Source organism: Hevea brasiliensis, unplaced genomic scaffold (genome assembly GCF_030052815.1).
Source record: "Hevea brasiliensis isolate MT/VB/25A 57/8 unplaced genomic scaffold, ASM3005281v1 Scaf73, whole genome shotgun sequence".
NCBI lineage: Eukaryota > Viridiplantae > Streptophyta > Magnoliopsida > Malpighiales > Euphorbiaceae > Hevea > Hevea brasiliensis.
Window position 1 is genome coordinate 4,799 of NW_026615284.1, and position 18,323 is coordinate 23,121.

At 33.8% G+C, this 18,323-nt stretch overlaps 1 protein-coding gene across 3 annotated transcripts; it reads right to left on the reverse strand.

Moving 5' to 3' along the window:
• Window positions 1-527: 527 nt before the first annotated feature.
• LOC131177723 (extra-large guanine nucleotide-binding protein 3-like) lies at window positions 528-4,248 on the reverse strand. 3 transcript variants are annotated; one of them, XM_058142822.1, is made up of 4 exons: window positions 3,979-4,248; window positions 2,232-3,420; window positions 1,990-2,127; window positions 528-1,170 (listed from the first exon to the last, which is right to left on the reverse strand). In XM_058142822.1, exons 2-4 carry the CDS (start codon window positions 3,198-3,200, stop codon window positions 1,162-1,164), a joined length of 1,116 nt encoding a protein of 371 aa, XP_057998805.1. In that variant the 5' UTR covers window positions 3,201-3,420; window positions 3,979-4,248; the 3' UTR covers window positions 528-1,161. The 3 variants fall into 3 exon arrangements, with proteins under 3 accessions (XP_057998805.1, XP_057998806.1, XP_057998804.1); XM_058142821.1 differs by lacking the exon at window positions 528-1,170 and having other exon boundaries at window positions 1,783-2,127; XM_058142823.1 differs by lacking the exons at window positions 528-1,170; window positions 3,979-4,248 and having other exon boundaries at window positions 1,780-2,127; window positions 2,232-3,212.
• Between the last annotated feature and the right edge of the window lie 14,075 nt (window positions 4,249-18,323).

The following is an 18,323-nucleotide window of genomic DNA, read 5'->3' on the forward strand; positions in this document are numbered from 1 at the left end:
CCTAATAAGTATAACACAATTATAGGAATCAATTGTATATATATACCCATGTACAGATTAATTGAAATTAAGGAGAATCATCTCTTTCTACATTGTTGAATTTCAAAAGCTGGTTACATCCAATTATTTCCTTAGATTGTCACAAGGCTAAAAAGTTAGAAGATCAAAGTGCACCAAAGACCGCTAACATTGAAAGGGGATATAACCTTTAGAAACAAAATGTTAATAAAATAACAATTAATTATATGACTCTTCATCTGTCAATTGCAAAAAATGCTTCATCCTTTTAGAAATATCGCAAATAAGACGACAATTGTAAACATTGCATTGCTTCTTATACATGATGGTAAAGTATTGTTTGATAATACTTTTTCTTATCATTGCTACATTAGTGGGCATGTTTTGCAGGTTTAGAATAAAAAATTTAAGATAATGATACATTTAACCTTATTATATGATATAAAATTCTCATAGAAAAATATCATACATTTTATTTCAAGGATGTGCACCTAACTTCAATTAGGTGCATACCTGTGATTTGTGCACTAAGCTCCACTCCACACTCCACAAGTCTTTGGAACTTAAGCCCTCTTTCCCTTCCCATTGAATCTTATTCATTACTGCCTGATACTCCCGCTGCTTCTGATTCCAATGCTGACCTTCCTATTACTTTGAGATAAGGGACATGTTCTTGTACAATTCAACCCATCAATCAAATTCTTTACTTTAAAGTCCTGTCTCCTTCCTACAGGTCTTTTGTTCTTGCTTTCTCTTCTGCAAAAGAACAGAAAAGGTATCCTAGCTCATCCTGAACAGAGAAGGGCTATGGTTGAAAAGGAATCACTCCAAAGGAATCCCACCTGTTTCAATTAGTGCTTTTAACAATATAATTTCAAAGATAGTTGCCCATTTACTCTTCTGTTCTGGCTCTTTCGCGAGTGCGAGCAAATGCAAAAGTGTGCATGTGCTAGGGGAGAAGGGGTGGCTTGATCCTTCTCTCAAATACGACGTAGATTAGGTTGCCATCTAGGTTATTCGCTTTATTCATGAATTTTCCACAGCTACCCTTTCAACTCTTTAACCATTTGTAGTTTTGTACCAAATTTCTCACGCTTTCCAACAGTTTGGCTCATTGCACCCTTAGCTGCTTTGCCCAAATCATTATTTGATCTACACATAATTTTTGCATCAATAAATGTTTTGCTGCATGTTGCAACTTCAGTGCCGAAAGAAAATAACATATAAACACTTAAGTCTTCATTTCATTGCCAGAGGCGGAAATTTTAGAACTGCTTCCCTTATTGCTTTGTAAGAGAATGAAAAAAAATAAAAAGGATTATATGAAATCATAAGACATTCTCATTCCAGCACATCCACTTCCTATAAAAAGAAAGAAGAAAAAAAGACCACAAATAAATTCAGCTCTTTTGGTTTCCATTATTATAATTTCAAATGACAACCTACCCAACTCAGCTATGTATCTTGCCAGCACAGCTAAAGCTGAGAGCAGTTGATAATATCACTAAAAGACTAACACTGAACAACAGTACAAATCCAATTTATTCAATAGCCAATGGGAAATTCATACAAAAGAAACTTAGGGTTTCCTCACATCCATTTGCAGTCAACTATTGAACTATAATTGCATAATTCTAAAAAAAAAAAAAAGAAAAAAAAAAGGTCAATGGAAGGGTGAAATAAAGCCTTCTATTAATATATTGACTGAACATCATACATCCTTTTAAATCCAGTATACCCCACAGGTTAACACAGAAACATACATTGAGTATTACATATGAGTATTGACGAACACCACAAATGAGTCTAGGCATTAGTAAATAGATAAGATAAGGGGTGAGCCTTTGAACAAGATAGTATCTGTTTTACTTCATTTATGTAGCAACAAACCTAATGTTGCCATTTGCAACACATGAAAGAACTAGAAATAACAAAATAAGATGATACCTTACCAAAAATAAGTGGACTTACTTTTAGCACCCTCAGTTCAAGTTTGGTAATTTCCCGGCCATTAATATAAACTTCAGTGTTCCCACTGCTTGCACCTGGACTGAGTTTTCCTGTAAAATTTAAGTTTGAACTTATGATTCTATCTGGCCTTTCCCCCTCCTGTAAAATCAACAAGTTGAGATGTTAGAACAATTTCTGCCAAAAGTAATCCAGAAGAAATGTTAATAATTCCAAACAATGCAGTTCAACAACACTTAACATACCTTTCCCCAGAGACCAGATTCCTTATCATACCAATATCTACCTGGCTTCAGTTTTCGTGGAGGTAATGGGCATCCAAGTAATTCTGCCATCTCTTCTGGCTTCAAAGGGAATCCATTGACAATTAGTTGCTCTGGTCGAAGTTGATTAGCAGAGCACTCTTTCTCTGCTTTCATTATCTGCTTAACTTCCAAAGCACTGAGCAATCGAGATAAGACCCTGGAATGTTTACCTAACTTGGACCGCTTTGATTCATCAATTGCTTCCCCAATGCAAGTCACACATTTACGGCCTTCAGGCATTGATCCCATAGCCCTCAGTACGCAATTGCTACAATACTTAGCATCACAAACCACGCATGATTCTTTGGTTTCCCACTTACCTTTTCCACACCTGTAACAGAATCTACTCTTTTTCTTCATCTTTCCTTTGGAAACCCCAACATACTCAGGAGAAAATGGCTTCTCCACATCAATATCTTTCTTCTCAGATCTATCAACAGTATTAAATGTAACAACTGGTATTCTCTTCCCTTCATTGATCACTTGTTTTGGAGGATGATTAGAAGGAATATGGACTGAGCCTGGTGAAGCTGAAGCTGAAGCAGAAGAAAAATCTGGGTTTTGCAACACAGACACCTCTGACTCCGAGCTTGCTGATACTCTGGGGCTTTGAATGGGTGAGCTTGTGACACCAGCTATACAAGACACGGGCAAAGGTATTGGTTCAATTATTGGAGGACTAACATTTTCAGCTGATCTTTGCGACTCTGAAAGTTGTTCTGCAGTTGGGATTGCATGAGAACTTACGTCAAGAGGTTCAACTTTAGGAACCTTGTAAGGGACCGGAGGACCTTGATACTCTATAGCTATGGAGTAATCAAGTTTAGTATCATCCTCAGGAAGAGAAGCACCTGGAGGAAGCATCTTTCTTACCAATTCCCTCCAGCTCTCTCCCTCTTTTTGCTCCATTACTTCCACAATAACACCAACTAACTATATCTTCAATTAAACTAATAGCTTCTCAAGTATCAATCATGAAACAAATCATGAGAGTAACTTCAAAGATAATCCAAGATATTGAATTGGAAATTCTAGACAATATCCTCCGTGGACTTGCAAGCAAAACCAGAAATAATCAAGCAAACAGCCGCAATCAATAGTCATACATCTTGGATCATCCTTTGAAAGCCTTCAAATTTGATAAAATGACAAAAGAAAAAGAAAATTAGATCAAAGACCTGATGAAGAATTCAACCTAAATCCAATACTTGATCCAATGTCCAAGCACAACTTATTATGCAAAATTACTGCACCCTACCCATCTGAGATTGAATCATATAGCAGTCATACAAGAAACATTCTGATTGAAATGTAGCCAAATTCAACTCTTACATAGGCCAAGCATGACTTTTTCAGCTAAATCACCAAAAATAAAATAAAAATAAAATTAATTTGCAGTGAAAATCAATTAACCCACCTCAAATCACACCTTTTTTTTTTTTAACTTTAAGGTTTCAAGTCATAGAAAAGGCCAGTTGTACTAATCCAAGTGTTGAAACGATCAAATAGTCAAAAACACAAACGAAAACCCTAGAAAACAATCAACAATAACAAACTCATTCAAATCAACCCATTAAAGAATAAAAATTTAAAAAAAAAAAAAGTTGAAACGTCCTTTGCCATAACAAAATTTCAACTTTCTAAACAGATAAAACAGAGAGAGAGAGAGAGAGAGAGAGAGAGAGACCTGAAGAAAGAGACAAAATGAGAGAGAGAGAGAGCTAGCTAAAGAAAATCCAAGAAAGAAGACGAAGTATGCTTGTTGAGGTTCCTCTCCAATGCTTTGAAGAACAAATTTCAGCTATGGGTGAAAAGTGAAAACTAATAGCAGAAGATGAACAGAGAGTTAAGAAAGAGAGAGTTGATAATGGAAGAGGGACCATATTTTGCAATTTGGCTCTTTCTAACTAGTGCAGTCTGTGAATGATGCACGCAGGACAGCAGGTGGGCATTTTTAATTACAATTAACTACATTTTTTTAATGTATATGAATTTTTATGAGACGACGAGAGTAGTATTAAATATAATATTTATAAATTATGTTATACTTAAAATTTTAAAATTTAATTAAAATATCTCATATATTTTTAAAATAAAACTGTTTAATCTTTTTATTCCTTCCCATCATTTTAATGGGTTAGTGTGATGTCAAAAATACCTATATTCTATTTTTCATATCTTCTATTTTCACTCCACACTTTCTTGATATAATTTGAAATATTGCATGAAAGATTCACAGAATTCGTTATCAGGACACCACTAAAATAAATTAATGAAAACATTTTTATCGATATATATTTATTAAACTAAGTCTTAAAAGATATTTTATAAGAATGTGTCAGATAAGTAAATTAATTTATCACGTTAAATATTGATTTTTATCTAAATATTTTTAAATTTAAACTATAAAAATTTTATCTCAATTATTAAAATCCAAAATACTTTTTTCATACAATTTTTTAAGAATTTTAAAATTTTCTTAAGTTTACAAATTCAAACAATACAAAACTATACTTATCATATTATATATCCCTAAAATCAATTCTTTTTTAATTAAATTTTCAATTACTCTTCTTATTATGCAAAATCTTGTAAATACACAGATCATTAATAAGTAATATAGTATTATTATCATTCCCATGAGAAACTTAGTATTAAACTAAACAGCGATTATAATTATCTAGACTATCAATTATAGTGATAAGAATCTAAATTAAGTTATTCTAAACTATTGAAAAAAAAGGAAGGTTAAACAATTTAACTAAGGTAATCAATTAATAAAAGCAATTCTAGAATTATTGGCTTACACTTCAATCTATTACAAATCTAATCTCATTAATTCAATAAATTGAAAAGTTCTTACTTTGAAAGAAATTAATCCTGAGCTATCTTAAGTCCACTCTTAAGATACTCAAAGTGTATCTTAATTAATTTGAACCCTACTTTTGTAGCGATTAATCTTAATTAAGACCCTTTAAACTCTTTGATTAATTATGATCTCACATAGAATCTCAGCTATCTCTAGGTTAAAAACCTAAGTTTAATACATTAATTTTTCAATATTAATATTTACCTTTCAGTCCTTCAATTAATATCTAAAATTGTAACTAAGTGAAACTCTACATGTAGCATGTATTAAGATTACAAGAAACTGAATCAAAGAATAAATCTCCAAATTTATTAAATAAAATCAATGTAAATCCATAACGAAATTGAAAGTGTTATATCCCTAATCCTATAATTAAGAAAACTACTCACCCATAGTAAGTTTAATAATCAAAATAAAAATAAAATAACAATGAAAAAACATCTAAAGAAATATAACAAAGTAACCCATATAGGAGATTCTGCAGTTTTGAACTTTTGGAACTTCGACTATAAATATCTCCTAAAAATCTTGTGCAAATCTCTCCAAATCATTGAAAATCTAAGTTGGAATGTAAAAGATGCAATACCTAGCTTATTTCTGACTTCTTGTATTTATATCTGACATAAAAATCCTCAATTTAGAGTCCTGGAGGCCTTAGAAGTCTTTCTGAGTGAGTAAAAGAGAGTTAGAGTTGCATTGGAGTATGAGTTGGGGCAATTTACACGACCCATGTACTGTTGCATGGGGCAAGCCATGTAACTCTCTGGAGCCTTGGAAGCCTTCATTTTGGAGTGGCAGAAGATTACATGTGTAACACTTCTAACCCGTCTATAGTGTAGCCGAGCAAGGTATGTCACACGGAGTGCCGGAGCACCTGATCTTATCTGATTTCATTACAGTTCTTGATTTATTTATTCAAAAACTTTATCTAAGGTTTAGGTTATTTTTACTTTTATCAAAATCTAACTAATTTGGAAATTTCAAAAATTTTAACGACAATCCAAGTGAGTCTTGTTGTAATTTGGACTAACAATTCTTCTAAACCTGCTAAAAAAAATTTCAATATATACTCAAATTCATAACTCAGATTGTCTCAAAGCATTCTCAACAATTTCTTAAACACAGATTCAGTCTCAAATTTCTCAAACTCAATCTCATTCAGAATCATTATGATTAGATAATCAACTCAGATATCAGAATTTTTATATTTCATTAACTTATATAATTTGCCAACTAAGTACATAAATTTATCAAGTACAGGATATACAAATGAAATTACAGTTACTAATTCACATTACAAAGATAAGCGAATTATAATGTATGCATTAAAAACATACTTAAAATGAGCCATATCTACATGCATTGCTGAGGAGGTGACAACTTTGTACACTTCTGACACTTCTGCAGATCTGGACTCCAAAATCTCAATTGAAGTACCTGTGCGAGGAAAACAATTCCATCGCGCTAAGCATTTCTGCTTAGTGGTGCAATATAACAAGAAATAATATATACAAATAAAGAAAGAAATAAATCATAATTCGGATATCCAGGAATCAATTTAATTTGGTATTATTTTTCTAGCATCAACTATCTTATATACTAGTTTGTTCCTTTTTGGAAGTGCTAAGTTTATAAACTTTCCGTAATAATATCCAGTATACAAATTATTCTAATTGTATTATATTTTAAGTCTCTACGGTTCTGCGAATTGTATTTTTGTTATGTTTCTATTGCTAATCTCTGTTACTCATTTTATTCAATACTTAACTTAATTGTACTGAAATTTCATTATACTTAACTTAACTGCCTGAATTGAATAATGTTTTAATTGACTGCCCGTGTAGCCTATACACTGACTAGACTAGATAAACGGATATACTAGCATTGGGTACCTAGTACCTCGGGCCATCACATCATTGGTCACAAAGTATTTCCCGGTGTGCAAACAGTGTGGCTAAAAAGCCATATAATCAATCAGGCATTAAGCCGAGTATAATAACACAATCCGTATAGCCATAGGCTATTAAAATCATAATATGGTATAATAAGCCTGAAAACACAGTACGGCATGAAGCCATTTACAGAACAGCTATCAAAATCCTATTGGCATGCTAACCTATCCAAACTAGTCAACTAGGCAATACTAGGGCATTTACAAACTTAAATATTTAATTATTTATTTTTAGGATTTATAGGTCATTATGCCTTTCACTGGTCAACAAAATTGTTGATCTTTTTATGCATCATGGATAGCTTGATTTTAGTATCAACATGTCACAATTATTCAGTAGATCATTAAACAGATCACATTTCATATCAATTTTTCTGAAGTACCATTGTGCTCAAAGCATTTTTCCTGTCTCTGATAATAAGGACTAATGTCCCATTCATACATTCATGTGATTTATTAAGTCATTATATTTCTTATTCACATTACTAGTCAAACATAAACGTTGACTTTTCCATACTGAACACATATGTTGGTTCTAGTTGCACTAGGATTCCTCATTTTGAGTTTATACTCGTTGGCATTGATTTCCAAACTTAATTCAAGGCTAATTATATGTGATTCCAATTTTTCAGATTTCATGGCCAATGATTATTGTTCCATTGGGTCAGGCTATAGGGTGAAATTAACAAAATTCTCTTCATCAAATTGTTTCTTATTGTGTCTTCTTTAATTTTCTTTTTGAATTACTCCATTTTGAGTTGTATAACTCAAGTTATGGTCAATTAACCATAACTAGGTCAAATATGAATTTTGGTTCCCTTAGTAGTCATTTTGATTCTGGACTTTACTAATTTATTTGGACTGCTTATAATGACATTTAGGCCTAGTGTACTTCATAGAGTTTGTTGCTCTATGTCTTATAGTCATTTAGAAATTTTAGTTGTAATTTGTCAAGTCTTATAGAATTATTTTTAGTCAAATTATTGACTTGGACTCAAAGGTCCTATATTGGCATGGTTTTCAATTAGGTCAATGGTTTTGACCTTAAATTCTGGCCTTATACATTTATAATTTAAGGAAGTTGCCTAAAATAAAGTTTTAGGTCTCTTTCTTAGCTTTCCAAATTGGTATAGCTCATTATATTTGGATACTTCTTGTGGGAGATATGCCTATTTGAATTTTTTGGACTTAATGGTCAATTGTACCAATTCTAGATTTAGTGTGTTAGATTGGTCTAGCTAAATGTCCTGTTTCCATTAGTTTTTAGCTTCTGGTCAAAGGAGCAACTTTGTAGCTCTATATCTTATTGAACTTTTGGCATATATTTCAGGTCATTCTAAGTTGTATAGACCAAGATATGGTCAATTTACTAAAGCTAGATAGATTGCATTTTCAATGCAACTTTAGGTCATTTTTAGGTCAAGTTCAAGTCTGGCAGATTTAATATCCTAACTTAGGCAAGCAATTTGACTTGGTTCTGGTCATTTCTAGGCTTTGGTGTCTTCATAAGAGTTGTAAATCTATGTCTAATCTTTCCATTTATATAAATTTTAGGTCATTTGGACCTGTTTTGAATGAGTTATGCTCAAATGAGTGACTACTGTTCATATGGTCAAATTCTGAGTTGCAATGGTTCTGGACAGTTTTGATTTTCTTTTTTGAATCACTCCATTTGGAGTTTTGTAACCTAAGTTATAGCCATTTGAACATGACAGGCCGGATTTGATGTTACCTAGAATTCTAGACAAATTCTGGATTTTGGCAATTTTTGTGGTTGACTGCAGGTGGATTTTCAAATAGGTTATGGTCAAAATTTGGGTTTGTTTTCTTCATGAAAGTAGTAGGGCTATGTCTCAGCTTTCTATTGGTAAAAACTCAGGTCATTTGGACCTTCCTAGACCAAGTTATGGTCATTTACGTAACTACTGTTCATTTGGTCATTTTTGTACAGGTCAGTTTGCCAATTCTGGATTTGGCCTAATTGTTTACTAAGTTATGGTCACTTTCTGGGCATGATTCCTAAATGAAAAATGTGTCATTTTGTGTCTAATTTCATTTCCAATTGGCCTCACACCAATTGGGTTGGTGAATTTTCAGTTTTGGTTCCTGAAAGGGACCTAGGTCATGCTACCTGCAGATTGACTGTAACGCCCCCGTTTGCATAGCCTGGTGGATTTCACTGTTTCGGTGACCGGTGTCGGTCCAGACAATTAAGGGGATTAGAACCACACTTAAGACAACTAGAGAAGCTATAAACACAAATAATTAGTAATGTCCAATTAGTTGAGTATAAACAAGAAAAATAGAACAGAAGAAGTTAAACAAGCCGAGAGTCACAGCGATGGGTGACCTTCTCGGGAACGACTGCGAAGTCATTTTAAACTCAAATTTTGAACCGTAAAATGTGACGCCGCGGTCCTTAGGACCCTTATGAACACAGTGGAAAAGAGAAAATCACGAAAAAGAACTGTTAAGCCAGTCAAATAATTAGGTCACGGAGCCAAAAGAAATATGGAACTAATTACAAACCAGGATGAACCGGCGAGGGGCAATTTGGTCAATTGACCCCGAGAGCTGACTCCTGACCTAACTGTCAAATAAAATGGGAGAAAAGAAAATTTTAGAGTCGGGAATTAAATTAAAGAACTAATAGAAAAATAAAAAAAAAATAAAAAAAAAGAAAAAGAAAAAGTGTAGGGAGATGACATCATGCATGACATCATGCATGATGTCATAAAAGTAATAATTAATATATTTAATTTATTAGATTTTTTTTGGGTCTTCCATAAGCTAAAATACATAAAGAAAAGAAAAGAAAAAAAATAAGTCATCTTCTTCCCATTCTTGCTGCCTCTCTCTTCTCTCCCTCACAAAATCTCCATTCAAGCTCTATTGTGAGCTTGAAGAACTAAAAATCCCACCACAAAAAAATAGTCTACCATAGATAAAACTTGTTTGGGCAACTAGAAAACAAGATCTAAGGGAAAGAAAGAAAAGAAAACTTGAAGAAAAGGGGGAAGAAAATTCTGCACACAAGGTTAGTAAACTAAACTTGATTTGTTAGTTGATTTAGTTATGTTTATAGCTTAATTAACCTAGAAATATACTTAAAATGAAAATAAAACATCTTTAGAGGACCAAAGGAAAATTCATCCAGCCTATGTAGGGGTGAGAATTGCATAAGTTTAATTGAATAAAATATGTTAGAAAGCTTGAATAAGTTGAGGAATTGTGTTTGTATGGTTGGAATTAGTAAAATGTAACAAATTAAGTGAGTTAGGGTTTTGGGACTTAGGGTTTATGAACCAAAAATGTAAGAAATGAGTAAATGGTGTCTTGGACCTATTGTGAAGTGAAAAATGGTCATTTGTGACCAAATGAGTTGTGTTGGAATGGTTGGAGTGAAAGCTAAATTCGGAGAGAGTGTGGTCATGCTGCTGGCAGCATGACCAAGTCAAATTTGAAGGACCAAAACTGAAATTTTACAAGTCCAATTGGTATGGGACTAATTGGAGATGAAAATAGACATAAAATGACACAATTTTCATTTAGGAACCATGCCAAAAAAGTGACCAAAACCTAGTGAACAAATTGACCAAAGTTGGAAAAGTGCAGGCTGCCCTGTACAAACTGACCAAATGAACAGTATTTGTTCATTTGGTCATAACTCGAGCTAGGTAAGTCAAAATGACCTGAAATTTTACCAGTGACTAGATGAGATATATACCTAAAACTTTCATGAAGAACACAAATCCAAATTCTGCCAGCAACCAAGTCATTTGGCCACCCTAAGTTGGTGACCCAAAACTGCTAGCACCAAAATTGCCCAGAAAATCTGGGTTGTTTTCAATCCGGCAGCCATGGTTTAAATGGCCATAACTTGAGCTACAAAACTCCAATTAGGGTGATCCAAAAATTAGAATAAACTTAAGACAATAAGGAACATTTTCTATGAAGGAAGTTTTTCCAAATTCCAACAGTGAAATTACCAATGGAACAGTGCAACTAGGAGCACCAAAACTGAAAATTTGACAATTTTGCCAAAAGGACTTAAGCTTTGAGAAAATGACCAAAACCAACAAATTTAATGACCAAAATGTGGTATGTGGGTGAAGTTGGAATTCCCATACCTATTAAGCCTTAGAGAGTCAACAAATTGACTTGAATAGTGTAGTGAATAGTAACCCGAAGCACAAAATTTCAAGAACGTCGAGTTTAGCACGTTAGAGCTAGGTAAAAATGAGGCTAAATTTATTTTGGATTTATGTTAAGTTCTAGTACTGAAACATTGTAAAATTGTGTGTTTCAGTTGAAAAGAATATTAGGAAGGAACCCGAGGAACCGAGTCGAGGCTAAGGGGCAACTCGCTTGAGGTTTGTGCACAACGTATACTTTTTGTAATCATCTTTTGCATACTGTTTTGAATAATGTGAAATATTGAATTATGGCATTCTTATGATGTTTTGATTTAAATTGTTGCAAGTTATTATGTATATTGAAATGATAATGTTTAGCAAATTGTTAAGATAAGTTTTGAAACTACAGTGTCATGACCATATATTTGAACACCTCACTAGCACGACTAGTGGGGGTAACTAGTTTCGAATTTTGATTCCTTCTCTGAAGAAGTGTTGAGGTGTGCCAGTAGAAGAGGATGTGAATGGATATCCATATATTTGAGCTAGCTAGCCTTGTGATGTGATTTCTCTTTAGCCTTTGGCTATTGAGATTCTATTTGTTTCGAATGGCATGATCTAACTGTGGCTTTTATGAAATGTGTTTTGATACTTTGAAATGAACTTGGTTTGCATTTAAAATCTCACAATGCATGATTTGTACTTAATTCTCATGTTCAGCCAAATTTTTGAATAAATGTGATTTAAGTTTTGCATAAAGATTATTTTAGTATGTTGTGCACCACTGAGTCCTAGTACTCAGAGATAGCTTTTATTGCTGTCGCAGATTTAGAGACTGGAGGAGCAGCAGACTGAGCTGCTAAAGATTGAGGATCATTCAACTTAAAGTCTTCGGGTATAATTTATACTCTAACTGTAAATATTTCTTTTGATGTATATATATTGCACATAAATGTATGGACATGTAAAAATGGGTATTGAGCAGTTTGTATAAAATTTGTATAAAGTTGTAATATATATTGTAGTTTGAAATTCCCTTAATGTAAATTTTGTAATGATATATCTAAATTGTTTTGTTTCTAATGAATTATGAATGGAACTATTTTATTTAATTTGAATGAAATGGATTGTTAGTATTTTGATGATCATTTGATAGTGGATTTAAAATTTGAAAGTTGATAAATGTGTTGAGAAATTGATTGAGATTGAGTATGAAATTGAAGTAGTTGTTGAGAAAAAATTTTATAAGTGCTTTTTACAGGTATTTGAAGAACTGGTTTCTTAAAATACAGACAGAACTCTGTCAAAATTTTTATAAAATTTGCGAAAAAATAAAATGGACTAATAATATTAACTAGATTTATTTTTAATCATATGTTTTAAATACCTATTAGAAAATGCTCACCACTTAACAAAAGTAAGAAAATTGTTTTAAAATCCCTTGTATGGTACTTAATGAGTTATCGGTAGGTGAAGTTCGGTAATTCATTAGGTATTCTACGGGATCATGTTATGCCTTACAGAGGGGTAAGGTGTGACATTGACCCTCTCCAATCTGAATTGGAACTTGGTTCCAACAATTTATACACACTACAAATAGTCACAATTGACCATTTCTCAACTCAAATAAGGTCAATAACATCATTTGGCCAATTCTCAAATTTTTCTTCAAATTTTTTCTCCCAAACCCTAAGTCAAAAACCCTAATTTTCTAAATTCTTCATAATTCATACAATTAAAATGTTCTAATCATCTTTACATACTTAATCAAGCTTACATACATAATTAATTGAACTAAAACACTTCAATATCTCCTAACCCCATGGCTGCCGAATTCTCACTCCCATTATTTAAGCATAGTTTTCTTTATTTCTAATAAAATTTTTTCACATTTAAACTTAAATTCATACATTTGATAAAAATCTAAGCTTGAAGTTACACTTACCTCAATTTGTGAATTCCCTAATTCTTCAATTCTCCACTTTCCTTTTCCTTTTTGTTCACAAGTTTCTTGTTAAGATCCAAGAACAAGATTTACTTAAAGGAGTTAGGGAATTTATAGAATAAAATCAAGCTTTTGAAAGCTTGAGATGGGTGTTAATGGTAGAAAGGAATGAGAGAAATGAAAGAGAAAGGGGTGACGAAAATAGAAGAAGAAGTGTAATTTTTTTTTCTTTTCTTTTTATTATTTTATGCTCTTTTAATACATAATTATCCTTCAAATTTTAATTTTTAAATATTAGATTTATTGCATCATACTTATGTCATACATGATGTCATAACTTTTTGATTTTTGGATTTTTCATTTCTTCTTCATTTCTTTTTCATTTACTTCTTTAATTTAATTCTTGATTCCGAAATTTTCTTTTCTCCGATTTTATTGAACAGTTAGGTCAGGTGTCAGCTCTAGGGGTGAATTGACCAGATTGCCCCTCGCTAGTTTAATCCAGTTTACTAGTTATTCGACATTTCTTCCGGATCCATGACCTAATTATTTGACCTGCTTAATAATTCTTTTTCATGATTTTCTCTTTTCCACTGTGTTCACAATAGTCCTAAGGACCTCAGCGTCACATTTTACAGTTCAAAATTTGAGTTTAGACTGACCTCGTAGTCATTCCCGATAAGTTCACTCATCGCTGTAACTCCCGGCTCATTTAACTTCTCGTGTTCTGTTTTTCTTATTTATACTTAACTATTTGGCAATTACTAATTATTTGCGTTCATGGCTTATCTAGGTGTCTTAGACGTGGTTCTAATCCTCTTAATTGTCCAGACCGACACCGGTCACCGGAATAGTAAAATATACCAGGCTATGCAAATAGGGGTGTTACAATTCTCCCCCCCTTAAAATAAATTTCGTCTCGAAATTTTACCTAGTATTAGTCTCTAAATAGCTATGGGTACTGTCTCCTCATATCCTCTTCACGCTCCCAAGGAGCCTCCTGGCTCAAATGATGGTTCCACAGTACTTTCACTAACGGTATCTACTTATTTCGTAGCCACTTCACCTCATAAGCTAGAATCTCTATGGGTTCTTCCTCATATGTGAGGTCTGGATTCACCTCAATCTCCTCTACTGGTAGTACATGAGATGGGTCAAATCGATACCTCCTCAACATAGACACATGGAAGACGTTATGTATCTTCTCCAACTCTGGAGGTAGTGCCAAACGATATGCTAAGGGACCCACTCTCTCCAAAACCTCATATGGCCCAATAAAATGAGGACTCAGTTTCCCCTTCCTGCCGAATCTCATAATTCTCCTCCAAGGAGAAACCTTGAGGAATACTTTCTCACCCACTACATATTCAATATCCCTTCTCTTCAGATCAATATAGGACTTATGACGGTCTGATGCAGCTTTAAGTCGATTTCTAATCAATCTGATTTTCTCTTCAGTTTGCTGAACAATTTCGGGTTCAATCAACTTTCTTTCGCCTACCTCATCCCAACATAATGGGGTTCTACATTTTTTGCCACACAAAGCTTCATATGGAGGCATCCCAATGCTTGATTGGTAGCTGTTGTTGTAAGCAAACTCAATCAAAGGTAAGTGTGTGTCCCAACTACCCTCAAACTCAATCACACAAGCCTGTAACATGTCCTCCAAGATCTGAATTACTCTCTCAGACTGGCCATCTATCTGTGGGTGGAATGCAGTACTGAAGTTTAATCTAGTTCCTAGCGCTATCTAAAGACTACCCCAGAATCTATAAGTGAACCTAAGATCTCTTTCTGATACGATGGATACTGGCACTCCATGCAGTTTTACTATCTCATCTATGTACAACTTGGCCAATCTTTCTAAACTGTAGTCCATCCGGACAGGCAGAAAATGAATAGACTTGGTGAGTCTGTCAACAATGACCCATATTGCATTATGGCTCTTCTGTGTCCTTAAAAGTCCCATCACAAAATCCATCGTTATTCTCTCCCATTTCCATATCGGTACTGGTAGTAGATGTAACAAACCAGCTGGTACTTGATGCTCTACCTTTACTTGCTGACAAGTTAGGCATTTGTAAATAAATTCTGCCACATCTTTTTTTATACCCATCCACTAGTAGTGCTCTTTCAGCCTTCTATACATTTTTGTGCCACCAAGGTGCATAGCAAAAGTAGATTCATGTGCTTCCTTCAAAATGATCTGTCTCAAGTCAACATCATTAGGAATACACATTCTGCCCTGGTGTAGCAATAGACCATCATCTCTCACTAAGAATTCTGGATTCTTGCCCTGTCTAACTTCCTCTAATAGCTTCTAATATTTCTAATCATTCTGAGCAGCCATTTTGATCTGATCAATCAACACTGGCTGTACATATCATACAACTGCTGTCTGCCCCTCATCATTAATCTCTAAGCTGGTGTAACACCCTCCCTATAGTAATTCTGTACATTCTACTATTCTGGTGATCAGTGTTGGTCCGGACAGCTAGAACGTCTAGAAAAATATTTAAACTAAAGTGAGGAACCATAATTAACTCAAATATTAATAAGAAAAATTTAGGAAAAATTTTAAAAAATAAAATACAACCAAGTTAAATGAGCTAGTGCCCTAGCGATGGGTAACCTAGTGGAAAGTTGCGGTTCTCGCAACTAGGAGCCCTAGATCCAAAGAAAAATTCATAAAATAATTTTTGAGACTCCAGAGAAGGGTCATTGAGGTTTCTATGGCATTAGAATGCCAAGGAAATGCTTAGAAAAATTTTTCAATCGATACAAACAAATTTGGTCTGTTAAGCCAAACAGAGGGCATTTTGGTCATTTCGCCTTCAGAGGTGATTTTTGGCTGACTTGTCCAATTAAGTAAATAATTATTATGATATAAAATGTGAATTAATATTGCTAAAAATTAAATTGAAAATGAGTAGAGAAGAGAAGAAAAGAAAATGGAAGAAAATACCAATTATGACATCATATGATGTCATTAAACACTTACCCACCAATCATATTTAATTAACACTTAAATTAACTAATAAAAAGTAGATAAGAATACAGCAAAAACCCAAAAAAACTCAGCAGCCATTCTTACCCAAAAACCAGTCGTCTCTTCCCTTCCACCCCTTTCCTCCATGAAAGCTCCACCAAAGCTTCAAACCCCACCAAATCTCACCATAAAACCACTCAAGCTCTTCACTAAACTTGTTCCTCACACCTTAAATCGCCACTAGACAACACAAAGAGGAAGGAAAAAGGAGGTTTTGTTAGCTTGAAATTTTGCTCCAAGTGGTTGTGTCCAAACTCTTACTACCTTTGATTTAATTCATGTTTAATGGCATTAAATAAGTAGGAAATGTAAGAAAATGAAATAAAAATGTGTGTGTGTGTACCCTTAAAATTTTAGCAGCTTAGGTTGGTTAGGGTTTGATGATTTTGCTTAATAGTAAAGTGGCTATGAGCTGCCCTTGGTATGAGATGAGTGATTGAGTATGTTTGTGTAAGTGAAATGCAAGTGGAATGCATGATAGAACTTGAAAAAAATGTGGACACATGAATAACATTAGGGTTTGCTCATGTAATAGTATGATAACCTTATAATGGTCAATTAGTGACCATTTGAATGTGAGTGAGGAGGAATTGAAGTGAGTAAGAATGTTGGAGTTGGCCTTAGGCATGCTGCCCTTGGTGACCTACAGGATTGGTTGGGAGTCTAGCAGGTTTGGGCAGCCATAAATGGAGTTCTATAGATTCAATTGGTGCAAGGCCAATTAGACATAAAACTAGACACATAATGGCACAACTTTGGTGAAGAAATGCTGCTCAGAAAATCAAATCAAGTTGACCTAAAAATTGCCTTAATCCGGGTAAATTGCATTCTGCCTGGGCAAAATGACCAAATGAACAGTGTTTATTCATTTGGTCATAACTCAGTGCAAAAAGGTCCAATTGACCTGAAATTTTACCAGCAAAAAGCTGAGACATAGACCTACAACTTTCATGAAGAACAGAAATCCAAATTCAGACCATAACCTAGTCAAATTGCCAACCAAACTTAGGTTATCAAATCTGGCAGAACCAGTTTTGCCCAGAATTTTGAATTCTATCCAATCCGGCCAGTTATGGTATTTAGGCCATAACTTGAGCTACAAAACTCCAAATGGAGTGATTCAAAAAAGGAAATGTAACTAGACAAAATAAGGAACAACTTTCATGAAGACAACTTTGCCAAATTCCTACTGTAAAAATGACCAATGGAACAGTAAACACAAGGCTTGAAATCTGAAAATTTTGAATAACTAACACTAAGCTTAGAAATGGTATTGGCAACCAATACTAACAATTTTAGAATGCAAAATGTGGTATATTGGGAGTATTAGAACCAATGTACCTATTGTCTATGCAAAAATCAACATTTTAGTTGACTAATGAAATAAATAGTAACACCTAAACTTAAATTTCAAGAATTGTAAAATTTAAAAGTGTAACATGCCCTAGTACACCTAGCAAGATTAGTTTAGATAGGTTAGCATGCCAATATGGTTCATTTAGCAGTACTGCACATGGCATTATGCCATTCTGTGATTTCATGGCTTTTAGCCATTCTGACATTGTGTTGAGACTTAGCCTTGTGCCTAATGTTATTACAGCTTATTAGTTGTTCTGTTGCACACTGGGAGACACATATGTGACCGATGGTGTGATGGCTCGAGGTACTTAATACCCAGTGCCAGTTTACCCATTTATCTAGTCTAGTCATCTAGTATAGGTTACTTGGGCAATCAAAAATGAAAGTTGATAAATTTAATGAAATAATGAATATGACAAGTACCAAATAAATAAGACTACCAATAATTATCAAAAATTTGTCTGCATGAGACATCAATACACTCACTGCATATTTATTTCCTTTTAGTTCTTTTTATTTTATTATTGGCACCACTAAGCATTATTGCTTAGCGCGTCGCTTTTTGCCACGTGTAGGTTCTGGAGAGACAGATAGAGAGCCCAGCAGACCACAGACTGGGTGAGGTCACAGATCTGCCTAGAGTTAGAGTCACCTCTCATCTACAGTGCATCACTGGTAGGACCTTTGGTTCCTTTTGAAATTATGTTTTTGTATTTTGTAATA